At 43.3% G+C, this 21,634-nt stretch overlaps 1 protein-coding gene across 2 annotated transcripts in view; it reads right to left on the reverse strand.

Annotated features, from left to right (window-relative positions):
* DIAPH3 (diaphanous related formin 3) overlaps positions 1 to 21,230 on the reverse strand; it is a 582,052-nt gene extending 560,822 nt beyond the window's left edge. For both annotated transcript variants that reach the window (XM_088842795.1, XM_088842794.1), the window contains exon 1: positions 20,911 to 21,230. In XM_088842795.1, the coding sequence (XP_088698921.1) occupies positions 20,911 to 21,084 (174 nt within the window). In that variant the 5' untranslated portion in view covers positions 21,085 to 21,230. The remainder of the gene's footprint in view (positions 1 to 20,910) is intronic.
* Positions 21,231 to 21,634: the final 404 nt, after the last annotated feature.

Consider the following 21,634-nt stretch of genomic DNA (forward strand, 5'->3'; position numbering starts at 1 on the left):
ATCCTTTTGACATAAATTCAATTTCTGTGGCAACAATAATATATTGACTTAGCTTTATTTTTCTACTTTATGACACTTATTAATGTCAGAAATAAAAGAAATGTATCATTGTTCCTTATTGTAAATGTAAATGATTCCATGCCATCTTGAGAAAGCTAAGGTAAATACCACTCACTTGATAACCCCTTAATGCAAATGAAGACAAGATAACAAAGAAATAAGATATGATTTTCCAATCTAGTCCCGTAATCCTTTTTTTTTTTGCTACTACACAATACAACTAGGCTCCCAACATGTGCAAAACACTACAGTAAATATAAAGCAGACCCAATCCCTGCCCTTACGAGTTTACAAGCAAAGGATCAGCATGACGAGTGAATAACCAGATGCAAGACAGTGGGACAAGCACCATAGGAAGTGTTTAACGCCGACAGGGAGAAAAGGCAGAGTCTCCATTATATGCTAATTATATTTGCTAAATATATACTGATTGCATTTGCGTAAATACTTGCTAATTAACACGCAAATATTTAATAATGATCTAAAACTACAGCAGAAATAAGTTTTAGCCATGATTTAGGGAAAACTGGTAAGGCAAAATTTACCCTCACAGAATGAGATTCCTAAAACATTCATTCAGTCAACAAATATTTATTAACTATTACTATGTTACTGGCAAGGGATCCATCCGTAAAGCAAAGATTTCTGTCCTAGAGAAGCTCACCTTCCACTGGGGAAACAGACAACAAACACAGTAAGCTATAGAAGATGTTAGAAGGTGATGAGAGCTCTGCTAAAAATGAGAAGTTCTTCAAGGAAGGCAGGCCCGGAAAGCAGAGTGGGAGGGTTTGCAGGATGCAGTTTTAAAAGGAGGAACTGGGGTGAGCATAAGACTGACTGAGAAGGCAGCATCTGAGCAGACTGGAAGTGGACAAAGGAGGCAGCAATGTGGACAAGTGGGGAAAGTACTTCAGATAAAAGAGCAGCCGGAACAAAGGCGATTAGGAGAGAGCCCACCTAGTGTTCAAAGGAGAGAGCCAGCACAGCTGCAGTGACAGGAATCAAATCAGAGAAGAGGACGAGGGGCAGATCCCGGCCAGGCCATCTAGAGGATGAGGGCCTTTTTTCTCCTAATGCAACAGTTACAAATGCTTAAGCATAACAACATGCTCAAAGTATCAACATAAACGGTGAGTGACAGCTGACTCCGTTTTACCAGCAACTCTGCTTTTGTTGTCATTCAGTCCCTCAGGTGTGTCCAACTATTTGTGACCCCATAGACTGCAGCACGCCAGGCTTTCCTGTCCTTCACCACCTCCTGGAGCTAGCTCAGACTCATGTCCATTGAGTCGATGAAGGCATCCAACCATCTCATCCTCTGTCATCCCCTTCTTCTTTCCAATGAATCAGCTCTTCACATCAGGTGGCCAAGGAGTGGGCCTTCAACTTCAGCATCAGTCCTTCCAATGAATATTCAGGACTGATTTCCTTTAGGATGGACTGGTTGGATCTCCTTGCAGTACAAGGGACTCTCAGGAGTCTTCTCCAACACCACAGTTCAAAAGCGTCAATTCTTCGGCGTTCAGCTTTCTTTATAGTCCAACTCTCACATCCATAAATGACCACTGGAAAAACCATAGCTTTGACTAGACAGACGTCTGTTGGCAAAGTGATGTCTCTGCTTTTTAATATGCTGTCTAGGTTGGTCATGGCTTTTCTTCCAAGAAACAAGTGTCTTTTAATTTCATAGCTGCAGTCACCATCCGCAGTGATTTTGGAGCCCAGGAAAATAAAGTCTGTCACTGCTTCCATTGTTTCCCCATCTATTTGCCATGAATTGATGGGACCAGATGCCATGATCTTCATCTTCTGAATGCTGAGCTTTAAGCCAACTTTTTTACTCTCCTCTTTCACTTTCATCAAGAGGCTCATCAGTTCATCTTCACTTTCTGCCTTAAGGGTGGTGTCATCTGCATATCTGAGGTTATTGATATTTCTCCCAGCAATCTTGATTCCAGCTTGTGCTTCATCCAGCCTGGCATGAAGTACTCTGAATATAAGTTAAATAAGCAGGGTGACAATATACAGCCCTGACGTACTCCTTTCCCGATGTGAAACCAGTCTGTTGTTCCACGTCTGGTTCTAACTGTTGCTTCTTGACCTGCAAACAGGTTTCTCAGGTTTTGCTGAGTGTTAATGGTATTGAACCACCCTCCTTTCAGCTGCTGGCGTCTCTCAGATGCTGTCATTTTTCTTTGAGTCTGAGAATTCCAATCAGCAGCAGTTTCTCAGCACCATTCCTAAAGTCAGGCCTCAGGACATTGACAGCTTCAGGGGAGAATAAGATGCTGGGGAAGCAAAGAGACCGAGTAGGTAATGCACACAGACATTCACAGTACCGGTGGGTGAACCGCAGTATAGTCAAAAAATGGTGACTCCACCTCTGTCGTCCATGGCTCTTTTGTTTACAATCACTGTCTGGCAAAACATGTGTATATCTTTTTTCTCTTTTCTTAAACATGTCAGGAACCTTGTTTCCCTTATCTTTGAACTAGACAAACCACAGTGCAGGGAACATATTAAGCCAGTGGTTTAGAGTTTTTGTTCTCTTTTCCTAATGCAAATGCCTGAGTAATATCCCAAAGCAACTGAATCAAAATACCCAAAGATAGGGCCTGTCATAAGTACCTGAGCTCCTCCTGGTGACTCTAGCATATAACCATTGCTAGAAACCACTAAATTGGGCAAACTATTACGAACTCTGTCTTTCACTGCCTAGCGTCAAGGAATCTGCAAAGTCCCACAGGTGCAGCTAAAGCAGACATCTGTTGGTTTATGTGTCTCAAGCACACAATCCCTTCTCTGTATCAGAGGGGGAACCGGCAGTCCTCCTGTTCTTTGAAAGCCAGTCCTGCCACAGCTGAGTAAGCAGAGCTCAAGCAAAGTCAAGCAAACCCTCACTCTCCCAGAAATCTGGACTTCAGATTCAGATATGAGAATGAGGACCGAGAGCGTCGCACACACCTAGGACTGTGGGCTCTGGGATCAGCTATGGGGAAGTCAAAGCAGTAGAAGCAACACAACGCAGACACACACGAGCGGAGCAGACGCCTCTTAGGAGGCAACATGGGACAGTGTGACCCCAGCAAAGGGAAGCTGCCAGCTTTCAGCTCTCAGCTCCACTCCAAAAGAGGAACAGCTAAACTTGCTGTTCTTGATCCCAGGGACAGCCCCGTGCCTCTTTACAATTGCTCTTTCTAAGCCCAAACTAGATCATGTATGTGCCTTTAAGTCCAAAAAAGGCCTTGACTGAGACAGAAACCAAAACCGCAAAATGAAGGCCATATGATATAGCCCACCGCACATCATCATTCCTGGCAACACTTAGTGAGCCTCATTGTAACCACTAACACACCCAACAATCTTACAAATTAGCCATTATCCCACCTTGGTTTAGTCACTAAGTCTTGTCTGATTCTTTGCGACACCATAAACTGTACCCCACCAGGCTCCTCTGTCCATGGGATTTCCCAGGCAAGAAAATTGGAGTGGGTTGCCATTTCCTACCCCACAGGATCTTCCCAATCAAGGGATCGAATATGTGTCTCCTGCATTGCAGGCAGATTCTTTCACCACTGAGCCACCAGCGAATCCCCATCTCACTGATCAGGAAACTGATTGTCACACAAGTGATCTACCAGAGTGGCCTGAGAACGGAGTCTTGGTCAATGAGACCCAAACCCAGGCTCAGACCCCTCCCTTTCCCTTCCCTCAGTCTTCGCTGTCCCAAACCTAGGGAGGAAGACCCACAGCAGAAATAAAGCAGTTTCTGAGTTGTTTATGAGGCAAAGAAGTTGAAAATAAAATCTTAGCAAGAAAGATAAGCATAATTCCAACTGGACAATTATTAAGTGTTACAACACTGACTACGAAGTTTTATTTTGAAAGTTGAGGTGAGTGAATATAAGAAGCTGGGAGGACTGTAATTTCTGAAAATTGACTAACTCAAAAATGTATGTTTTGCTAGGGAGTTTCCCTTTTATTTTTTAAAGTTGCTTAAGTGTAAAATAGAAATGTAATGAATATTTTTTGTTATTCATAGAATTTACAGTTTAGTACATGCCTCATATACCTTGTGCTTCCAAACAAGACTAAACATAAGCCACAAAAATATCCACATTTCAAAATATCATTAAAATACATACACACACAAGTCTAATTAAAGAAAATTTCTTTTAAATTATTGATGTTTGAACTTTTTAAAATTCTTTTAAAACCTTTTTAAATTGCCACTAAGTTTTCTTGCATAATTTGATTACTACTTTTTATTACTACTTCTAAATTGGTTTGTTACTTGAAATGAGTCAAAAAGATTGCATATTTACAAATTTGATGCCTGAAGAAGGGAGAAAAACAGCACAATTCCAGCTCCTACATACAGTCCTAGTACTATACATGAAATGTGGTTACACTTGACACTTCTTTCAGAAATGCTAACCAAGCAGGATATCATTATTGAGCATCTAAGATGCCAGGGGCTTCCCAGGTAGCACTGGTGGTAAAGAACCTTCCTGCCGATGCTGGAGATCGATAAGAGGCAGGTTCAGAAGACCTCCTGAATGAGGACGCGGCAGCCCCTCCAGTACTCTTGCCTGGAGAATCCCGTGGACAGAGGAGCCTGGCGGGCCCCGGCCCACAGGGTCGCAAAGAGTAGGACACGACTGAAGTGACTTAGCATGAACGCAAGCTAGCAAGACATGTCTGGTCTGGTATATAAATACCTATAAAACATAGCATCTGCTGTCAAAGGAGTTTACAATTCAATAGGTTTCAGAGGAAAAAATAAATAACCTAGGTCACTTATTTCCCTTTTCAGCTATTCAAAAACTAATATAAGTAACTATCTTTCCATTGCTACATGTGCTGAAACACATTGGTTCCTCACTTTAACATTCTTCACTACACTTCTTATCCAAAGAAATCTGAGATATCTGGAGACAGAAATTCATGAGATTAGATACAGAGCAGTCCGATACTGTATCAAACTTACACTGTGTTACATGATGACACAGCCACATTCCAACACATAACATTCTATGTCACAATTTCGGTTTTGAACACAACAATTTCTATAGTCAAGCTGCAAGATCAAGCAACTGCAGCCTAAACTGCCCTTGGCAATCCTCCAACAAAGCCAAGGAGACTTTAGTGAAGACTCTCTAGTAATAACCCAAGTATATTTGTAAAGGACTTCTGAAAGCGTATAGTTTTATATAGATTACCGCACCATTCAAACACTAACAAGTCAGCAAGGGTTATGGGGCAGGCAGCAGCTGACAGCCACAAGCACGGAAGTCCCCCAGTCATCATAATAACCTAGAGCAAATGACTGATTACTGTCGCTCCTGTGAGGATATGAAGATAAATCTGCTGTAGCTGCTTTTTTAATATTATGGAGATATAATTCACATATAATATTGTGTAACTTTAAGGTATACAACATGTTGACTGATATATTTTGCAATTGATTGCCACAGTAGCTTTAGCTAACACTTTTATTACATCACATAATTATCATCTTTTTAATGCTAGAACATTAAGATCTAATCTCTAAGCAACTCTGATTTTATGATACACCATTGTTGATTATAATCACTATGCTGTACGTTAGATTTCCGGAACTTATCTTCTAAGTTTCAGTTCAGTTCAGTCGCTCAGTCGTGTCCGACTCTTTGCAACCCCATAAATCACAGCACGCCAGGCCTCCCTGTCCATCACCAACTTCCGCAGTTCACGCAAACTCATGTCCATCGAGTCGGTGATGGCATCCAGCCATCTCATTCTCTGTCGTCCCCGTCTCCTCCCACCCCCAATCCCTCCCTGCATCAGAGTCTTTTCCAGTGAGTCAACTCTTCACATGAGGTGGCCAAAGTACTGGAGTTTCAGGTTTAGCATCAGTCCTTCCAATGAACACTCAGGATTGATCTCCTTTAGAATGGACTGGTTGGATCTCCTTATAAGTTTATACCCTTTAATTCATCTCTCCAAAGCAGATCTCCTTTACCACATTCCCCTGCCCTGCTTTTTCAGACTCTACATATAGGTAATATCACACAGTACTTGTCTTTCTCCCTCAGACTTTTCTCATTGAGCATAATGCCCTCAAGGTCCAGCCATGTTGTCACCAACGGCAGCAAGTCTTTCTCCCAGATGAATTTCATTCCACCGTATATATTCAGTATGTACCGCATCTACTTTATCCATTCACCTGTGCATGGGCACTGAGGTTGCTTCCATATCTTGGCTACTGTGAATATTGCTGCAATAAACACGGGAATCCAAATAGTTTTTTTTTCGCTGCACCGGGTTTTGTTGCTCCATGCGGGTTTTTCACTCACTGAGGCAAGTGGGGCTACTCTCTAGTTGCAGTGCATGGATTTCTCAGTGCAGTGGGCTTCTCTTGGGGAGCATGGGTTCTAGGCACATAGGTTTATTAGCTGTAGTTCGCAAGCTCGAGAGCAAGGGTGCAGTAGTTGCGGCCCCAGGTTCAGCTGTTCCGTGGCATGTAGAACCTCCCCAGGTCAGGGATCGAATCCATGTCCCCTGCATTGGCAAGCAGATTCTTGACCAATCTAGACCAGCAGGGAAGCATCAGAGACACATTTTTGAGGTTCAGTTTTCATTTATTTTAGACATACCCACAGCTGGGATTGATGAGTCATATAACAGTTCTATTTTTAACTTCTGAAAACCCTCCATACTGTTTTCCTTAGAGGCTGAACCAGCTTACGTTCCCTGCAACAGTGCGCAAGGGTTCCCTTTCCTCCACATCCTCACCAACACGTGCTCTCTCTTTTCTTGATGACACTCATTCTAACAAATGTGATCCCAAGCCTGTTTCTGTTATCATTGATGGCATTTCACTCAAAAACCCATTGCTGAGGGTAGCTTCAGAGGCTATGAAAGTGTATCATCTTTGCCTGAACAAGATGTGCAAGTCATCCAGTAGGAAGAAACCGTCACATCACTGGAAGGCAGTCTGACCTACAAATAAAGACTCTGAGGCCACAGGCAGTCCCTGAATGTGGGTCAAAGTATGGCATTAGCCATTAGTCACATATGGCTATTTCAAAAGTTAATTCCAACTAAATCAAATTAAAAATCAGTCCGCTAACAGCATTAGCCACATATGACTAGTGAATATCAATTTGGAGACAGCAGAACAGAAAGCTCCATCATCACTGAAAGCTGTACTGAACAGCCTGATACAGTAGACTCCTGTGTCACTAGGTAGCTAGTGAAATGAACGAATCCATGCTGGAAGGAAATGTCGAGTAAAAAAAGTAAAAGATCAAAGAGATAGTACTTGGAACACCAAGAGGGTAGGAAGATAGATAAGCAAAGACTAGAAGAGAAGAACAAGTCAGAGCAAAGATTTGAAGAAAATGATGGGTCAGTGCTCATACTCTTAAGTCTAGTAAGATGAAGCTCCAATACTTTGGCCACCTGATGCGAGGAACTGACTCATTTGAAAAGACCCTAATGCTGGGAAAGATTGAAGGCAAGAGAAGGAGAAAAGAGAGGATGAGTTGGTTGGATGGCATCACCAACTCCATGGACATGAGTTTGGGTAAATTCCGGGAGTTGGTGAAGGACAGGGAGGCCTGGTGTGCTGCAGTCCATGGGGTCGCAAAGGATCGAACACGACTGAGAAAGTGAACTGAACTGAACTGAAGATGAAGACCAGCCACTGGGCTGGCAGTTGTTGAACTGCCAAATTTCAGTGGAAAGACAGAAGCAAAAGTTGAGAAGCCTGTGGGAGGTGTCTGAATCCCCCCTTTACGAGCGCCCTCTACCCTTGGCTAATGCCATCATGACAGGAGCAATGAGCTGAGAGCTGTTTGGTACTTACGTGTTAACCCTCAATATAACATATTGAAACATCATATCTGACTATAATACAGGTATTACTGTTCCCACCTCATAGGCAAATAAGTAAACAACAACAGTAACAAAAGTAATTTCCCAAGGTCACAGAACTACCAATTTCAGAGCCAGGACTTACTTAAACCCAGGTTAACTTCAGAGTCTGAGTTCTTAAAAATGACACAACATGGGCTCCCTGGTAATACTACCCATCGTCTCCATGCCAGACTGAGCGCAAGCCTCCTTAAGTCAGAGACCAAACTGTACCCAATTGTGCCCTTCAAACATTTACAGAATAAATGAAAACAGCGAATTCACAGAATTTGGCTATAAGGGAAGGAAACAGAGCATGGTATAAGAGGTGTCTGGGTCATGGGAAAGTTGGGAGAGGAAGGGTGTTTAGTTTTGCTCCTGCTTTTTCTTTCAAGGTAGAAGATATATAAGCATTTTAATAAGATGGGACCTGTGAAGAGTGAAACAACCTCTTGATTGGAACTGGATCAAGATCCAGGAGCAAAGGGGTTAACCTGAATAGAAAACCAGACACTTCTACAGATACTGGAGGAGAAAGAAGGAAGAGTTGCAGATATAGATTGTTGGTGCAACAGCAGGAAATTGAGCCGGTTCAAGCAATATAGCCTTTATCTTCTCTCTGAAGAAGGTGTCAAGGCTGAGCCCAGAGAGGCGGGAGAAACGGTCTCTATGACAGTTTCAGCGAATGCTGTGCCAGGGCAGCTTCAAGTGGGAGCTACGAATACACACAGAGCATCAGTAAAGCACCCAGGGGAAAATGATGAAAGTCATCACTGTTTCCGTGTGGGGAAAATCTCAACTGGGATGTAAGGGAGTCAGCGAATTTCACTCTGAACTCTTATACTGTTGGGCTTTTTAAGAGGTTCATACATTACTTTTTCAATTTAAAAAACTATTAACAACAAAAAGGAATCAGGCCCACAGAGAAGGTAAAAAGAGTGAATACAGTCTCGCATAAATGCTGAGAGAAGTAAAAAAGGATGTAACCAAAAAGAGGGACCTTCCAATGGGTCAGCAGTCAAAGCCTGCTAATGCAGGCTTGCGATGCAGGAGACACAGGCAGGAGATGTGGGTTCAATCCCTGGATAGGAAGATCCCCGAGAGAAAGGAAATGGCAACCCACACCAGTGTTCTTGACTGGAAAAATCTCAATCCATGGGGTCGAAAAAGAACCAGACACAACTGGGCAACTAAGCAACAGCAGCAGCCAGAAAGCTAGCTCAAAGCCCAGGCCGGGGTCCGTCTGGCTGTGTGCCACCCACAGGCTCCGTCCCCAGTCACAACACCTCGGGATGGCCCACACCTCTCTCCTCGCCTCAGTCCCATCAAGCGTAACACCAGGGTCGTGAGAGTCCTGCTTCAAAGCACTGTAGTAAGCGATTAAAGGAGTGTACAGTCCACCAGAGAGCTGAATAAGTGCAGTGCCAGTGATGATGACTGTGACCCACAGGCTGAAGGCCTGCCAGTCAGTAGGTCCACAGAGTCCCAACGTCTAAGGCTACAGTCTGCAGGGCTGGCGGGGTCTCCGCCAGGCCACAGATCACGGGTCTATCACTGAGAAGCCTGCCAGGTCACTCCAGGCTTGGAGACAGGAAGCAAGTGGACATGGAGGCCAGTGCTCTTTTATTTATTGATATTCCATGTTATATCAGGTTTGAGGAGGCAAGGAATGTGAAGGCATCCTAGTTCAGAAAGAATCCTGGGTTACGTCTGTAGGGTGTGGAGCAAATGCTGTCAGCAGGAGGCTGACAGAAAAAGAAAGAGAGGCAAGGGCAGAAGATGAAGGTCTAGATGAAACAGAAAGGAGCGGAATGCATCCAGGGACCAAGCTCTTCATGTGTCCCCAGTGGAACTGAGGTCAGGGCCCTGGACACAAGAACAGGGCCCTGGACACCAGGAACGGGGGAAGGAGGGGAGAGAGAGGTGGGCAGAGGAAGGAGAAAGGTCAGGATGCTGTCAGTAACTGAGATCTGGTCACCTGCCCTTCAGGGTGTCCGACACTGCAGAGGCGGAAATCTCCCCGACTCTGGGGTCTGGGAAAGACTCAAAAGAATACAACTACAGTCTCCCACCTAGAAAGGGGTGACTTTGAAAAGTGAAAGTGAAGTCGCTCAGTCGTGTCCAACTCTTTGCAATCCCGTGGACGGTAGCCTACCAGGCTTCTCCGTCCATGGGATTCTCCAGGCAAGAATACTAGAGTGGGTTACCATTTCCTTCTCCAGGGGATCTTCCCAACCCAGGGATCGAACCCGGGTCTCCCGCATTGGAAGCAGACGCTTTAACCTCTGAGCCACCAGATGCAAAACCTATACTTACTCACTAGACACTGTACTCCAGATGTTAAATTCTGGCCCTCCCTAGGCTAGCAACAGGTGAAGGGTCCTCTCCCGATGCTGGGCGGGGAGGCGGTCACAGCCCCGTCAGCCATGTGGCCACAGGGGACGCAACCTCTCCGGACCGGATAACCCGCCTGTCTACCACCTTCAGAACAGTGTTCAATCCATTACAAGAGACATTCAACACTTTATCACAGGACAGGCTTTCTGCTAGATGAGTTTGCTTGACTATAAGCCAATGTAATGTTCCAAGCACATTTAAAGTGGCCTAAGCTAAGCTATGATGTTCAGCAGGTTAGGCACAGTCCATGCATTTTTGACTTATGATATTTTTAACTTACAACTAGTTTATCGGACCCTAATCCCATGGCAATTCCAGAAAGAGGTGTAATAACAGCTGTCATGTATTAACTGCTAGTTTTGAGACCAAGCTATTATAATAACATGCATTACCTCGACTAATCCTCACAATACTATGACCTCTATTCCATTTTACAGACAGGATAACTGAGGCACAGAAGCTAATTCACCCAAGGACATATAACTCAAGCCTATAGGTTCAAAGCCACACTGCCAAACCCTGAACGACCTGAGTCAGCAGGCTCAGCAGATGCGTTTCAAGCAGTCTCTGCATGCCCTCCCAGGTGGTGTTAGCGGTAAAGAATCCGCCCGCAAAGGGGACATGGATTCGATCCCTGGTCGGGAAGATCCTCTCGTGTAGGAAATGGCAACCCGCTCTGGAACTCCTGCCTGGAAAATCGCACGGACAGAGAGGCCTGGCGGGCTGCAATCCATGGGGTCGCAGAGAGTCAGAGACAACCGAGACCGAGCGACCGAGCACGCACTTACATGCCCTCACCCGCCCCCACTGCCATCTTTGCGAGAAAAGAAAATAGACGTTAAAGGCATATCGATAACATCTAAATGTAAGTTAATCATGACTAGATTAGTGAATCAGGCGGCGTATGATTACAAGAACAGTTTTGCATAGATTTTCAATTAACCAAGTGTTCACATTGTAAGCTGAAGCCTGTGTCAGGTGCCATCAAGAGAGACGGTGACTTCCAAAAGCTTACAAACATACGCACGTAGCAACTGAAAGCAGGCCCGAGATAACATATCAAAAAGAGGAAAATAATACCCTCAGAAGAGAGCTGAGCGCAGTGAGAACATGGTTTTAATGGAAACCATCCCCTTTTATAAAGAAATGAAACTGTCACATTGGATTTCTGAATTTAGACTATGTGCATTCTATTTTTCATGTTCATTTCTCAGGCTGTCAAATTTTTCATTAGAAATGAATTGTAATTGTTATTTGAATTGCATTCCATCCAAAATTTTGGTAAACAGAAACAGTTTAATACCATAGTACGATCCATAATTAATGTCACCAATTTGCAAATCCTAGTTAAAAACTGAATGTTAACAAAGTTTCATTTTTATGACAACTAAATAAACAGCCTGCCTCAGCAAAGTGCAGTGACCAGAGGAAAAAGTCCCCCCACATCCTGGGAAGATACCTCACAATAAACTGGAAAAATAAATGTAACATTATGTATCTTACAATTATATCAATCCACACATTAATATCTTACTGAAAGGTTTAAGAAATTCTACACCCTATCTCCAAAAAAAGCATATACTTATTTTTTTTTTAACATCTATAATGACCTAGAATTAGCAATAATTTCTTTGATAAGTTTTGGACAGGTTACTTAGCCATCTTTTCCATGAAGGTCTGACACAGACTACAGCTACCTGGGAATATCCCAAGGCCCTTAGCACATAGGATGCCCTGAGGAGATGTTTCATACACTAAATCATAGCGCCCCTCCTTTTCAGGTATTTAAGATGCCTATCTATGATGCTCAATGGTGGAGAGATTAGAAAGTTATTGGGTACTAATTCCATTCATGGGTCTATTTTTAGGGAAAAAGAGATATATATAAATTGGAAAGCCCCTCACCGAAAAAAAAAATTAAAATAGAAAAAAAGTTTAAATCATATAATCCCTTATTTCAAAGAAATGAAAAGCAAAGATAATAAGGAGATACAGACAGAAGGGGAAGAAATGAACATTTCAGTAGGATTTATGATGTTTCACTTCTGAAGCTTCTGTGCTGGTGAGCAGTACACGGTGTTCTATACCACTTTTGTAAGATAAAATGTATTTTTTAAAGACTGCGAGGGAAATGCTGACCCTCCGAAAACCATTTAGAGGTAGTCTGTTTTGAAGCACATTATATACAATCCTTCACTACTGATAAATATTAATCACTTCTGGTTTGCTACGGATCAATACTTACTAATCACTTTCAGTTCATCATGAAATGAAACCCTAAACAAAGGGACAAAACCTTTGCCTGTTTGGGGACTCTCCTAACTCCTTAAGTCATCTAAAGTTCCTCAAACTGAGGTCTGCAGGGCCCTTCTACAGACTCTCCAATTCTATCAGAATTTTAAAACTTTCTATTTTTTCAAGATTATATTAAACATTAGAAATAAAGCAAGCACATTCTGGTGGAGAAGGAAATGGCAACCCACTCCAATATTCTCACCTGGGAGATCCCAGGGACAGAGGAGTCTGGCGGGCTACAGTCCACAGGGTCACAAGACTCGGACACAATTTACTGACTAAACCATCACCACCAAGCACGTCCTGAACAATCTGAAAGTGAAAGCTGCTACAGTCCCTGGAATTTCTCCAGGCCAGAATACTGGAATGGGTAGCCATTCCCTTCTTCAGGGGATCTTCCCAGCCCAGGGATCGAACCCACATCTCCCACACTGCAGGTGGATTCCTGAGCCACCAGGGAAGCCCTCTCTGAACCACGTTCCCTCAGGCACTTTCGGTGACCGCGCCTGCAGTTATGTGCACTACCAAATGGTGTCAGCAGGCCAAACACGGACAGCACACCGTAAAGGCTTCACAGACCCCTGCACTAAGGAAACACTCAGGTCCAAAAGGCAGTATAATGCGAAAATGACACTATTCAAGGAACAATAAACCTAAGCTACAGAAAGTTACGTTTCAAGAAAAAATGAATACAGGGACTGGTGGCCTTGGCTCCAATTCCTTCTGCTCTTTTTCAACAATTTCATATAATTTACTTAAAAAAAAAAATTACATATGGCTCTTTTTTATCATGAACACATTACAAGAGTTCACTACTTCAGCCAGAAGAGCCAGTGAGGCTGTTCACTTCAGAGCCGCAAGTCCAGGCCTCGTGAGAAAGACAGAGGTGTTCGGTGACAGGCCTCCACCTGCCGCGCGGAGCTGGACCTTTGGATGCACCAGTCTGTGCTGAGCCTCCTTCTGCCCCAAGAGCCAAGGTGACAAAAGGAACCCAGCAAACCACACACGTATCTTTCCACTATTAAATCTAATAATGAGGATGCAATTTCAATAAAAATCATCAGTTACATTAATGTTACCAATTTAAACTTTATTGGTTTTATAGTTTTGTTTTGGATTTTATATGTAAATCTGTTTTGTAAAAGAACCAAAAGCATAAAGATTTATATTTAACATTTTATATATACATATATAAGTAACATTATTTTTACTGTCATTCAATTCACAATCGAGTGTCACAAGAATTTTTTTCCTAAATTTGAGGTTATTTCCTTTGCAAGTTCCTTTTTGTAAGTTTCATTGGTACTCAAGTTTCACAGTTGCATGAAACTCGTTTTACAAATAAAAACATTCCCCTCCCAAAGATTCAGAAACTCGCTCTGACCTTTCAGTCATAAGAATCAGAAGTCCCCATAACTGTGCGTGTCAGCTGACATGTCAGGGTAAAACTAGGGAACAGAATGCCTCCCTCTCATCATGAGGAAAAAGTATGGCCCAATCAAGATTTCCCAATATAAGAAAGTTATTCAAATATGCATTGTAATGTTCCCAATGCCCTAAAGCCGACACAAAAATTGCACTACCACTACTACTGTTACTACCAATGACGACAATAACAAAACTATAAATGGTAAATATTTAGATAGAGGTTAAACGCTCTTACAGGCACCGTTCTCAACCCATCACATTTAACTTCTAATCTTCCCAACAACTTCCTTTCACACATGAGGAAACGGGCACAGAGTGAGGTTAAACAACTTGCCTGAATTCACACAGTTAATAAATGACTCAGCTGGAGCCCAAGCCCTAAAAGTGATACAAGCCACTGCCCCGAAATATTACTCATAATGTCTCTTCTACAGAAAATCTGTGAGAAAAGATGGCAGTGGATCGTTTGAAGAACAAAATCTATGGCAAGCATTTCCAAGTAGTCTTCATTAGACAGTACTCTGAATATTCCAGAATCAAAACTTAACTTACTGAAATCCTTAAATTCTCCCCTAAGTTAATAATCATTATGTGATTTGCTATTTGCGAAAATTACTCTCAGAGCTAAGGTGTTTCAATGCCACCCTGCTGCTATTGAGAGAGATTTACCTTTGTAGATCTTGTTCAAAGAAAGCTCATGCTTTGATCCTTAATATCCCATGAAGTAAAAGGTTATGCTTAATCTATATTTTATAGATCTAAAAGTAAAATTAGTTTCTGGGATAAACAAGCAGAGTGTGATGATAAGCATATTCTGTAGCATTCATTTCATTCCAAGTTTGGAGACAGTATACTATGTGCTGAGTTAAAGACAATTGCATTAGTGTAACACAAAGCAGTTTTGTCTTGTATTATTCTGTAAGCATAAACAAGTTATACACATGTTAATTTACATTCCATATAAAAAGCCAATTTTAAATCCAATTTATAAGGCGATAAATATATAAAGATTCTAGGACACAGCAATAAAGTTATGCCATAAAGCAGAGTTAATTTAAGACAACAATAATAAAAGCATGACAAATTTTAGCATTCTACCAACTGCACAAAGGTGTTCCAGGTAACATCTGTTCAGAAGCAATTGCTGCAAGACAGACTAGATGAGATGCAAGGTTTCATAGTGCAATAAATGTATGTCAGTTTGCCTGCTTCATAATTAAAGACATGAGTCTTTGAAAAAAGCAATTAAGCCTTGCTCTAAATCTAAAACAATCATCCCTACTCCCTCCCCTTCTTACTCACAAAGATCCACATGATCCAGAAGTGTATGTACCATCTATCATCTGTTTTCAGCAGCTAATATACTCCCCAAAAGCCACTGGATATATTTTGCTTCTTTTAATAAGTCATATTAACAAACAAAAGTAAACTTATTTTTTTCTATTAGAAGGATAGAAAGAAAAGAAAGTCTGAGATGATTCAGAGCAATTTACATTCAACCTTCTGTATCTGCAGGTTCCAAATTCGAGTAGTCAAACAACCACAGATCAAAAATATTTGGGGAAAAAAGCTTCAGAAAGTTCCAAAAAGCAAAACTTGAATTTGCCACAGGATTAATCCATGGGGTCTCAAAGAGTCGGACACGACTAAGTGACTAACACACTGTGCACAGGTTATATGCAAATGCTATGCCATTTTATAGGGGACTTGAGCATCCATGGATTTTAGCATCCAAGGAGGGTCCTGGAGCCAATCCCCCATGGATACCGAAAGACAACTCGACTTAGAAGACTGGGCTGAATAAAGTGATTTTACTTTAAATAGGTTTCTGTGCCTGCTGGGTTAGGTGGAATTTTGATATGAATAAAATTCAGATGCCTAAAGCCTTCAACCAAGAACACAATCTCCAATTCTTGACAGTGCAAATCTAGGACAACTGAAAGCATCACTTTTCTGAGGACCCAATGAAGAAATTTATTCACAAAAAGCACAAAGAAATCGCCTGTATCATTATCACAGTCGCTTTATGAGAAAGATACAGCACAGCAAGATGAATGAAGGTTCTAGTCTTTCCAAGAAACCAAACTGTGGTTACCTTCTTTTCGCCCAGATCACAAGTCTAAAATAAGCGATACCACAGGAAGAGATTTAAATGATCTGATGGTTCTCCTGAAGCATACACTTACAAGTTGTGAGGCCAAAACTTTCAATGTGGTCATCCTCATAACTATACCTGCCATGAGGTTCCTGTGGTGGCAGCAATAAATTATTAATACCACAACCTGATGGCTTAAAACAACAGAAATGTTTTCAACTAGGCTAAAACCAAGGTGTCAGAAGGGCCGATCCCCCTGGAAACTCTATGGGGAGCAGCCCCTCGCCTCTCCCAGTCTCTGACGACTACAGCGTTCTTTACTGTGTCCCTGCATCTCCTCTGCAGTCACCTCACCTTCTTCCTTTCTGCAGTCACATCCCCTCCATCTCCTCTCCTAAAGAAACGTGTGTGCATGCAGGGTCCACCCAGATAACCCAGAAAAATATCTCCATTTTTTTTAACTTAATTGTGCCTGCAATGTCCTTTTTTGTCATAAGGTAACCAGGCTCCAGAAATTAAGATGTGATGCTTTTGAACTGTGGTGTTGGAAAAGACCCTTGAGGGTCCTTCGGACAGCAACGAGATCAAACCAGTCCATCCTAAAGGAGATCAGTCCTGGGTGTTCATTGGAAGGACTGACGCTGAAGCTAAACTCCAATACTTTGGCCACCTCATGCGAAGAACTGACTCACTGGAAAAGACCCTGATGCTGGGAGGGATTGAGGGCAGGAAAAGAAGGGGACGACAGAGGATGAGATGGTTGGATGGCATGACTGACTCGATGAACATGAGTTTGAGTAAGCTCTGGGAGTTGGTGATGGACAGGGAGGCCTGGCGTGCTGCAGTCCATGGGGTCACAAAGAGTTGGACACGACTGAGGGACACAATTGAGTTGAATCTTTGCGGGGGATCATTATTCAGCCGACCACTTCTACCTCCAAAGAAGCCCAAGGAAATGAAGTGAGCAGACAGGATTCTCACCAAGCCCACCCCAATTTCAGTTCTCAAGTTCCCAGTACAATAAGCAGAAGTCCTCCAACCTAACACCTCTTCCCACCTCACAACGTGCTTACAATCGGAAATCACTAAATCTATATTGATTAAAGACATTACTAACTAGTGTTAATGGTTCCTGAATGAAAAACGCAGCTGTAATGAGTAAAATTCCCACTAGCATGGGAGAGAAACACAGGACAGGGACTAAGGATGTGTCCTCTGGAGCCAGCCTCCCTGGAGTCAAATTCCAGCCTCACCCCCAGGCAACAACGCAACCAAAGGCGGTTTAACCTCAGTACCTTAGTTTCCCCTTCTAGCAAACAAGGCTAATTCATAGTATCTACCTCATTGGTTATTAAACAGATTACAGGAGCTGAAATCTATGACACACCTAAAACAGTGCTTGGTTCATTAAGGTTAACTGTTGTTACTAACAATGACCAACCACAGTAGACATACACATGGTAATGGATCTGGTGAAAAACCTCTCTTATCAAAACTGAGGATACTGTAATGACATAACTAGATACTGTAATAACAATCTATACCACGGAAACCATAAGATGAGATGTGAAATGTACACTAAAGTCTGTGAGAACTCTTAAAGGATATCCTAATTGAAAAAGATGAGCTACTTTGCCAGCTTGGGCCATGGAATTTACAGCCCTTTCAAAGGACGGACCCACATCCTGGAGATGCAGACCGCCTGAAGCCACATGTCCTGCTCTCGCTCTGGACCTGGGGGCTTCCCCATCTCTACTGTGCATTCATTTCTACTGGTGGGAGGTAAGAATTAAACAGCTGGTGTCACTGAAAGAATTTTCACAATGAGTAGGAAACCGTTCTGTTTTGTTCTAGAAAGGAAACAGAACTTGGGTCCAGGTATGAATGGTGTGACCTAGGGCAAGTACCAGTTTAACGATCCTACTGTATTCTCTTCACCTTCACGAAGTCTTCACCCAGGCTCCTGCCTTGTCCTTCCAGCCTCCACTGGTGGCACCCCTCCCCGGTAACTATCCCCAGGACCTTCACACACACACACGCTGCTTGCCACGTCCCTTGCTGAAACCAAGTGGGTGAGTTCACAAGCAGCCCAGAAGAAGCTGATTCATTGTGCAGCCAAACTATCCTACATTTACAACAGACAAATCTCTACTAAATACACACACCTATGGGGAGAAGTTCTATGCTACAGACATTTATACACAATTCAAAACCAACTAGAGGCCCACAACTATACAAGTAGCAGAAAACAAGGATTTGTCTGCTTTATCTAGGTTCAAAGTACAACAGAAATTCAGTGAGGACCAGAGCTCCTACCTTCTTACACTAAGGAGCCAGCAGCCAGTTTACCCACAGTTCCACACAAGCTTGCAGCTCTGTGGCTTGCAAACACCAGTCAAGCACATTATCACCAACCTGCATGACTTGTTATAGTCAAAAGCAACCAGGTGACCTAATGACTATGTTGACCTAAAGGGATTCAGACTAGCTAGCATCATTTCATTCCAAATCAAGAAAAAGCCAAGAACTGACTTGAGGTCCAGCAGTAGAGCAGACTGAACGACAGAACAATCACTATTTGGGGCACTGCTGAGATCTCATGAGGAAGGGGTGGTGTCCAAAATCACCCTCCAACCGATTAGCAAGTGTCACTGAAGTGGGACTGAGAACTGCAAGAAGCAGGCGGGCTGGGAACGCCTGCTCAGAAGGTAACCTTGATACTGGGATACTGAGCCTAGGCTAGGAGAGTTAGAGTTGAGCCTGGAACTCCAGGCCCTCTAAGAGTCCAGTTCAACAGAGAGATGGTGCTTTCAGGCTCCTGGTAGAAACAGACTCAGATCATGCCCAAAGAAAATTCTCCCCAGTTAGGCCTCCTAGAAGACAGGTTAAGATTAAGCACTGAAATTATCAATACAAAATTTAACAAGCACAGAAGGAGAGACCACTCTACCACGGGTGCAAGTCAGTGTACACAGTGCAACATAAATGCCAAATATAGAAGAAAAAGAGTAAAGTAAGCAGTGTCTAAAGGAACAAAGGAATAAGAAACAGCAATATAAAGAATACAGTAACCAGGCAGATTTGAAAAAGAAAGCAAATGGAATGAAATAAAAGATAACTGATAACTCAAATATTCAGAACAAGTTAAATAGATTAGACACAGCCGATGACAGAATTAGTGAAATGGAAAATACCAAGAAATTATCATGCAAGCAAGAACCTAAATTAGTTTATGAGATTACAAAGAATCCAAATTACTTCTAATTACTTCTAATTTAAAGTCATGATCCAAATCAGGCTTCTACCATTCTAAAAACACACACAGTATGTTAAATGTATTTATTAGACTGAGGGCTTAAAAGTGTGTGTCTTTAGACATTTTTTCATCTTTACTACATATCTAAGAAGTGAAAAACAGCACAGAACCTAGAACTCACATCACCTGATACATCCTTCAAGGAAACTAAATCTATTAATAAATATTATTTTAGGTTCTACTTTCATGACCTCCTTGCTGGAAGGAGTCACAGAAAATTACACCTCATATATTCTGGAGCACAGGAGTCAGAGACAAACTGGAATGATGACATTAACCCAGAGAGTAAAAAGAAAAGTCATTGCCCAGTGGATTCTTCCCATATGGGGTAGAATCTTTCACTGCCAATCTAACTCTATCTTATTTATTCCTCAGCCCTGTCAAGATAACAATCAACAACATAGTTGATCCCCTTTGTAAAATTTCACCATTCCTATGGCCATCTTGATACTTAATTTTGCATCATTAATCCAGGTTATCCTTCATTTTCAGTATTCTGATACATCTCAGGTTCTGCTGTTTTATTCATGTATCATTTTTGACTGCTATATGTAGCTACTCACTCCTCCACAAGCTTTCATCCCTTAATTTGAGTATCTTGACTCACATTTCTAACAACTTTCATTTATTCACAGAAGGAACAAGCTGTACTCTAAAATTTCACCTATGACTAAAATGATTTTCTGTATTCCTAAGTAAAATGGAGGGGTATTAAACTTTCAACTCCGTCTCACTCCAAATGTATCAACCCTCTATGTAATTTGCTTGTGATTTATTTACACACAGACAACAAAACAATCTTCTCTGTCTGTTCTTTCGCTAGTTAGTGCCAATACAAAGATTTACAAGGCGCTAATCACGACACTTCTTTGACCGTTAAAGTGAGTAAGAGAACCAACCGGAATAGCAGGTTTCAAATACTCAGACTTCTTTCCAAACTAAACAAAACATTCTTTAGCGGTGACTGCATGACCCCCCAAGTTTTAAAACGAGCCGTTTCAATTTGTAAAGTTATAATCTACTTTTAAAAACTTCTTCTTGGGAATTAAAATATGAAGCAGAAAAAGCAATCCTACCACCTAAAGATCACTACGATATATCTCATACCCTCAGACGCTATGGGGAAAAAGGAAAAGTTTAACTTAAAAATGCAAAGTGCACGAGAGACATCAGGACTTATACGTTTGAAACTGCTTCTCACGACAGCCTTAGGAAGTTGGCGCAGTGACCAGGTGTTTGTCAAAGGATCCAAACAGAACTGTGCCCTGCCGTCATAACCCGTGAGGAGACGATCTAGAACAAAGCGTAGCTCTCGGCTCGGCCCAGGGAACCCGCCCACGCTGTCGGCCAGGCCGGAGCTGAGGAAAACCGAGGGACCCAGCACCGGGTCGCAGCCCGCCCGGACCAAGGCCCCACTTACAAACTTGGGGCGCTTCTCCGCAGGCGCCGCGGGGCCGCGGGGCGGCGGAGGGCGCTGCAGGCCCTTTCTGCGCGGCGCCTCGCTGTCCCGGCGGCTGCGGCCCGGGGAGGAGGCGGGGTAGGCGGCCCCGACGGCCGAGCGCTGCGCCGGGGCACGCGGCCGGTGCCGGTCCATGCTTCCGCGGCTCCGGGCAGGCGAGGGAGGAGAAGACCTCAGCTCTGTAATCCAAGGGCGAGAGCCCGGCGTCCGCAGCGTAGGCGTCCCCAGTCTCGCCGCCGACGGCGCCGGCCCGGGTCAGTCTAACCGCTGCCTCCCGGCCGTCGCCGACACATCCGAAAAGTCCCGCCGCCGCCGAGTACCCGGGCCCAGCCAATCCGGGGCCGCTGCCGAGCCCGGGTCCAGCCAATCCGGAGCCGCGTTCGAAGTAACGCGCCCCCTGGGCGCCGCCCCTTCCGGGAAAGAAGAAGCGCGATTGGCGTTTCCGCCGTTCTCTGCGCAGCTCGAGTCTCCGGGGACCCAGGCGGCCCAAGTTGAAGGGCAGTGGGTGCGGCCGGCCTTGGAAATGTGGGACGAGTACCGGGAAGTGACTAGTCTGGGTGTGTTTGGAATTTGGAAAATGGATTCCGGCTGACCTGGGAGGCAGGCGGGACCCGCCCAGTGCCGCCACTTGAGCAGAGCTTGGATGCGAAATCATCTGCTCCCCGTTTCCGCACGTCTCGGGAGG

This window comes from Moschus berezovskii, chromosome 13, assembly GCF_049115385.1.
Source record: "Moschus berezovskii isolate FMDL1 chromosome 13, NW_MosBer_1.0, whole genome shotgun sequence".
Taxonomy (NCBI): Eukaryota; Metazoa; Chordata; class Mammalia; order Artiodactyla; family Moschidae; genus Moschus; species Moschus berezovskii.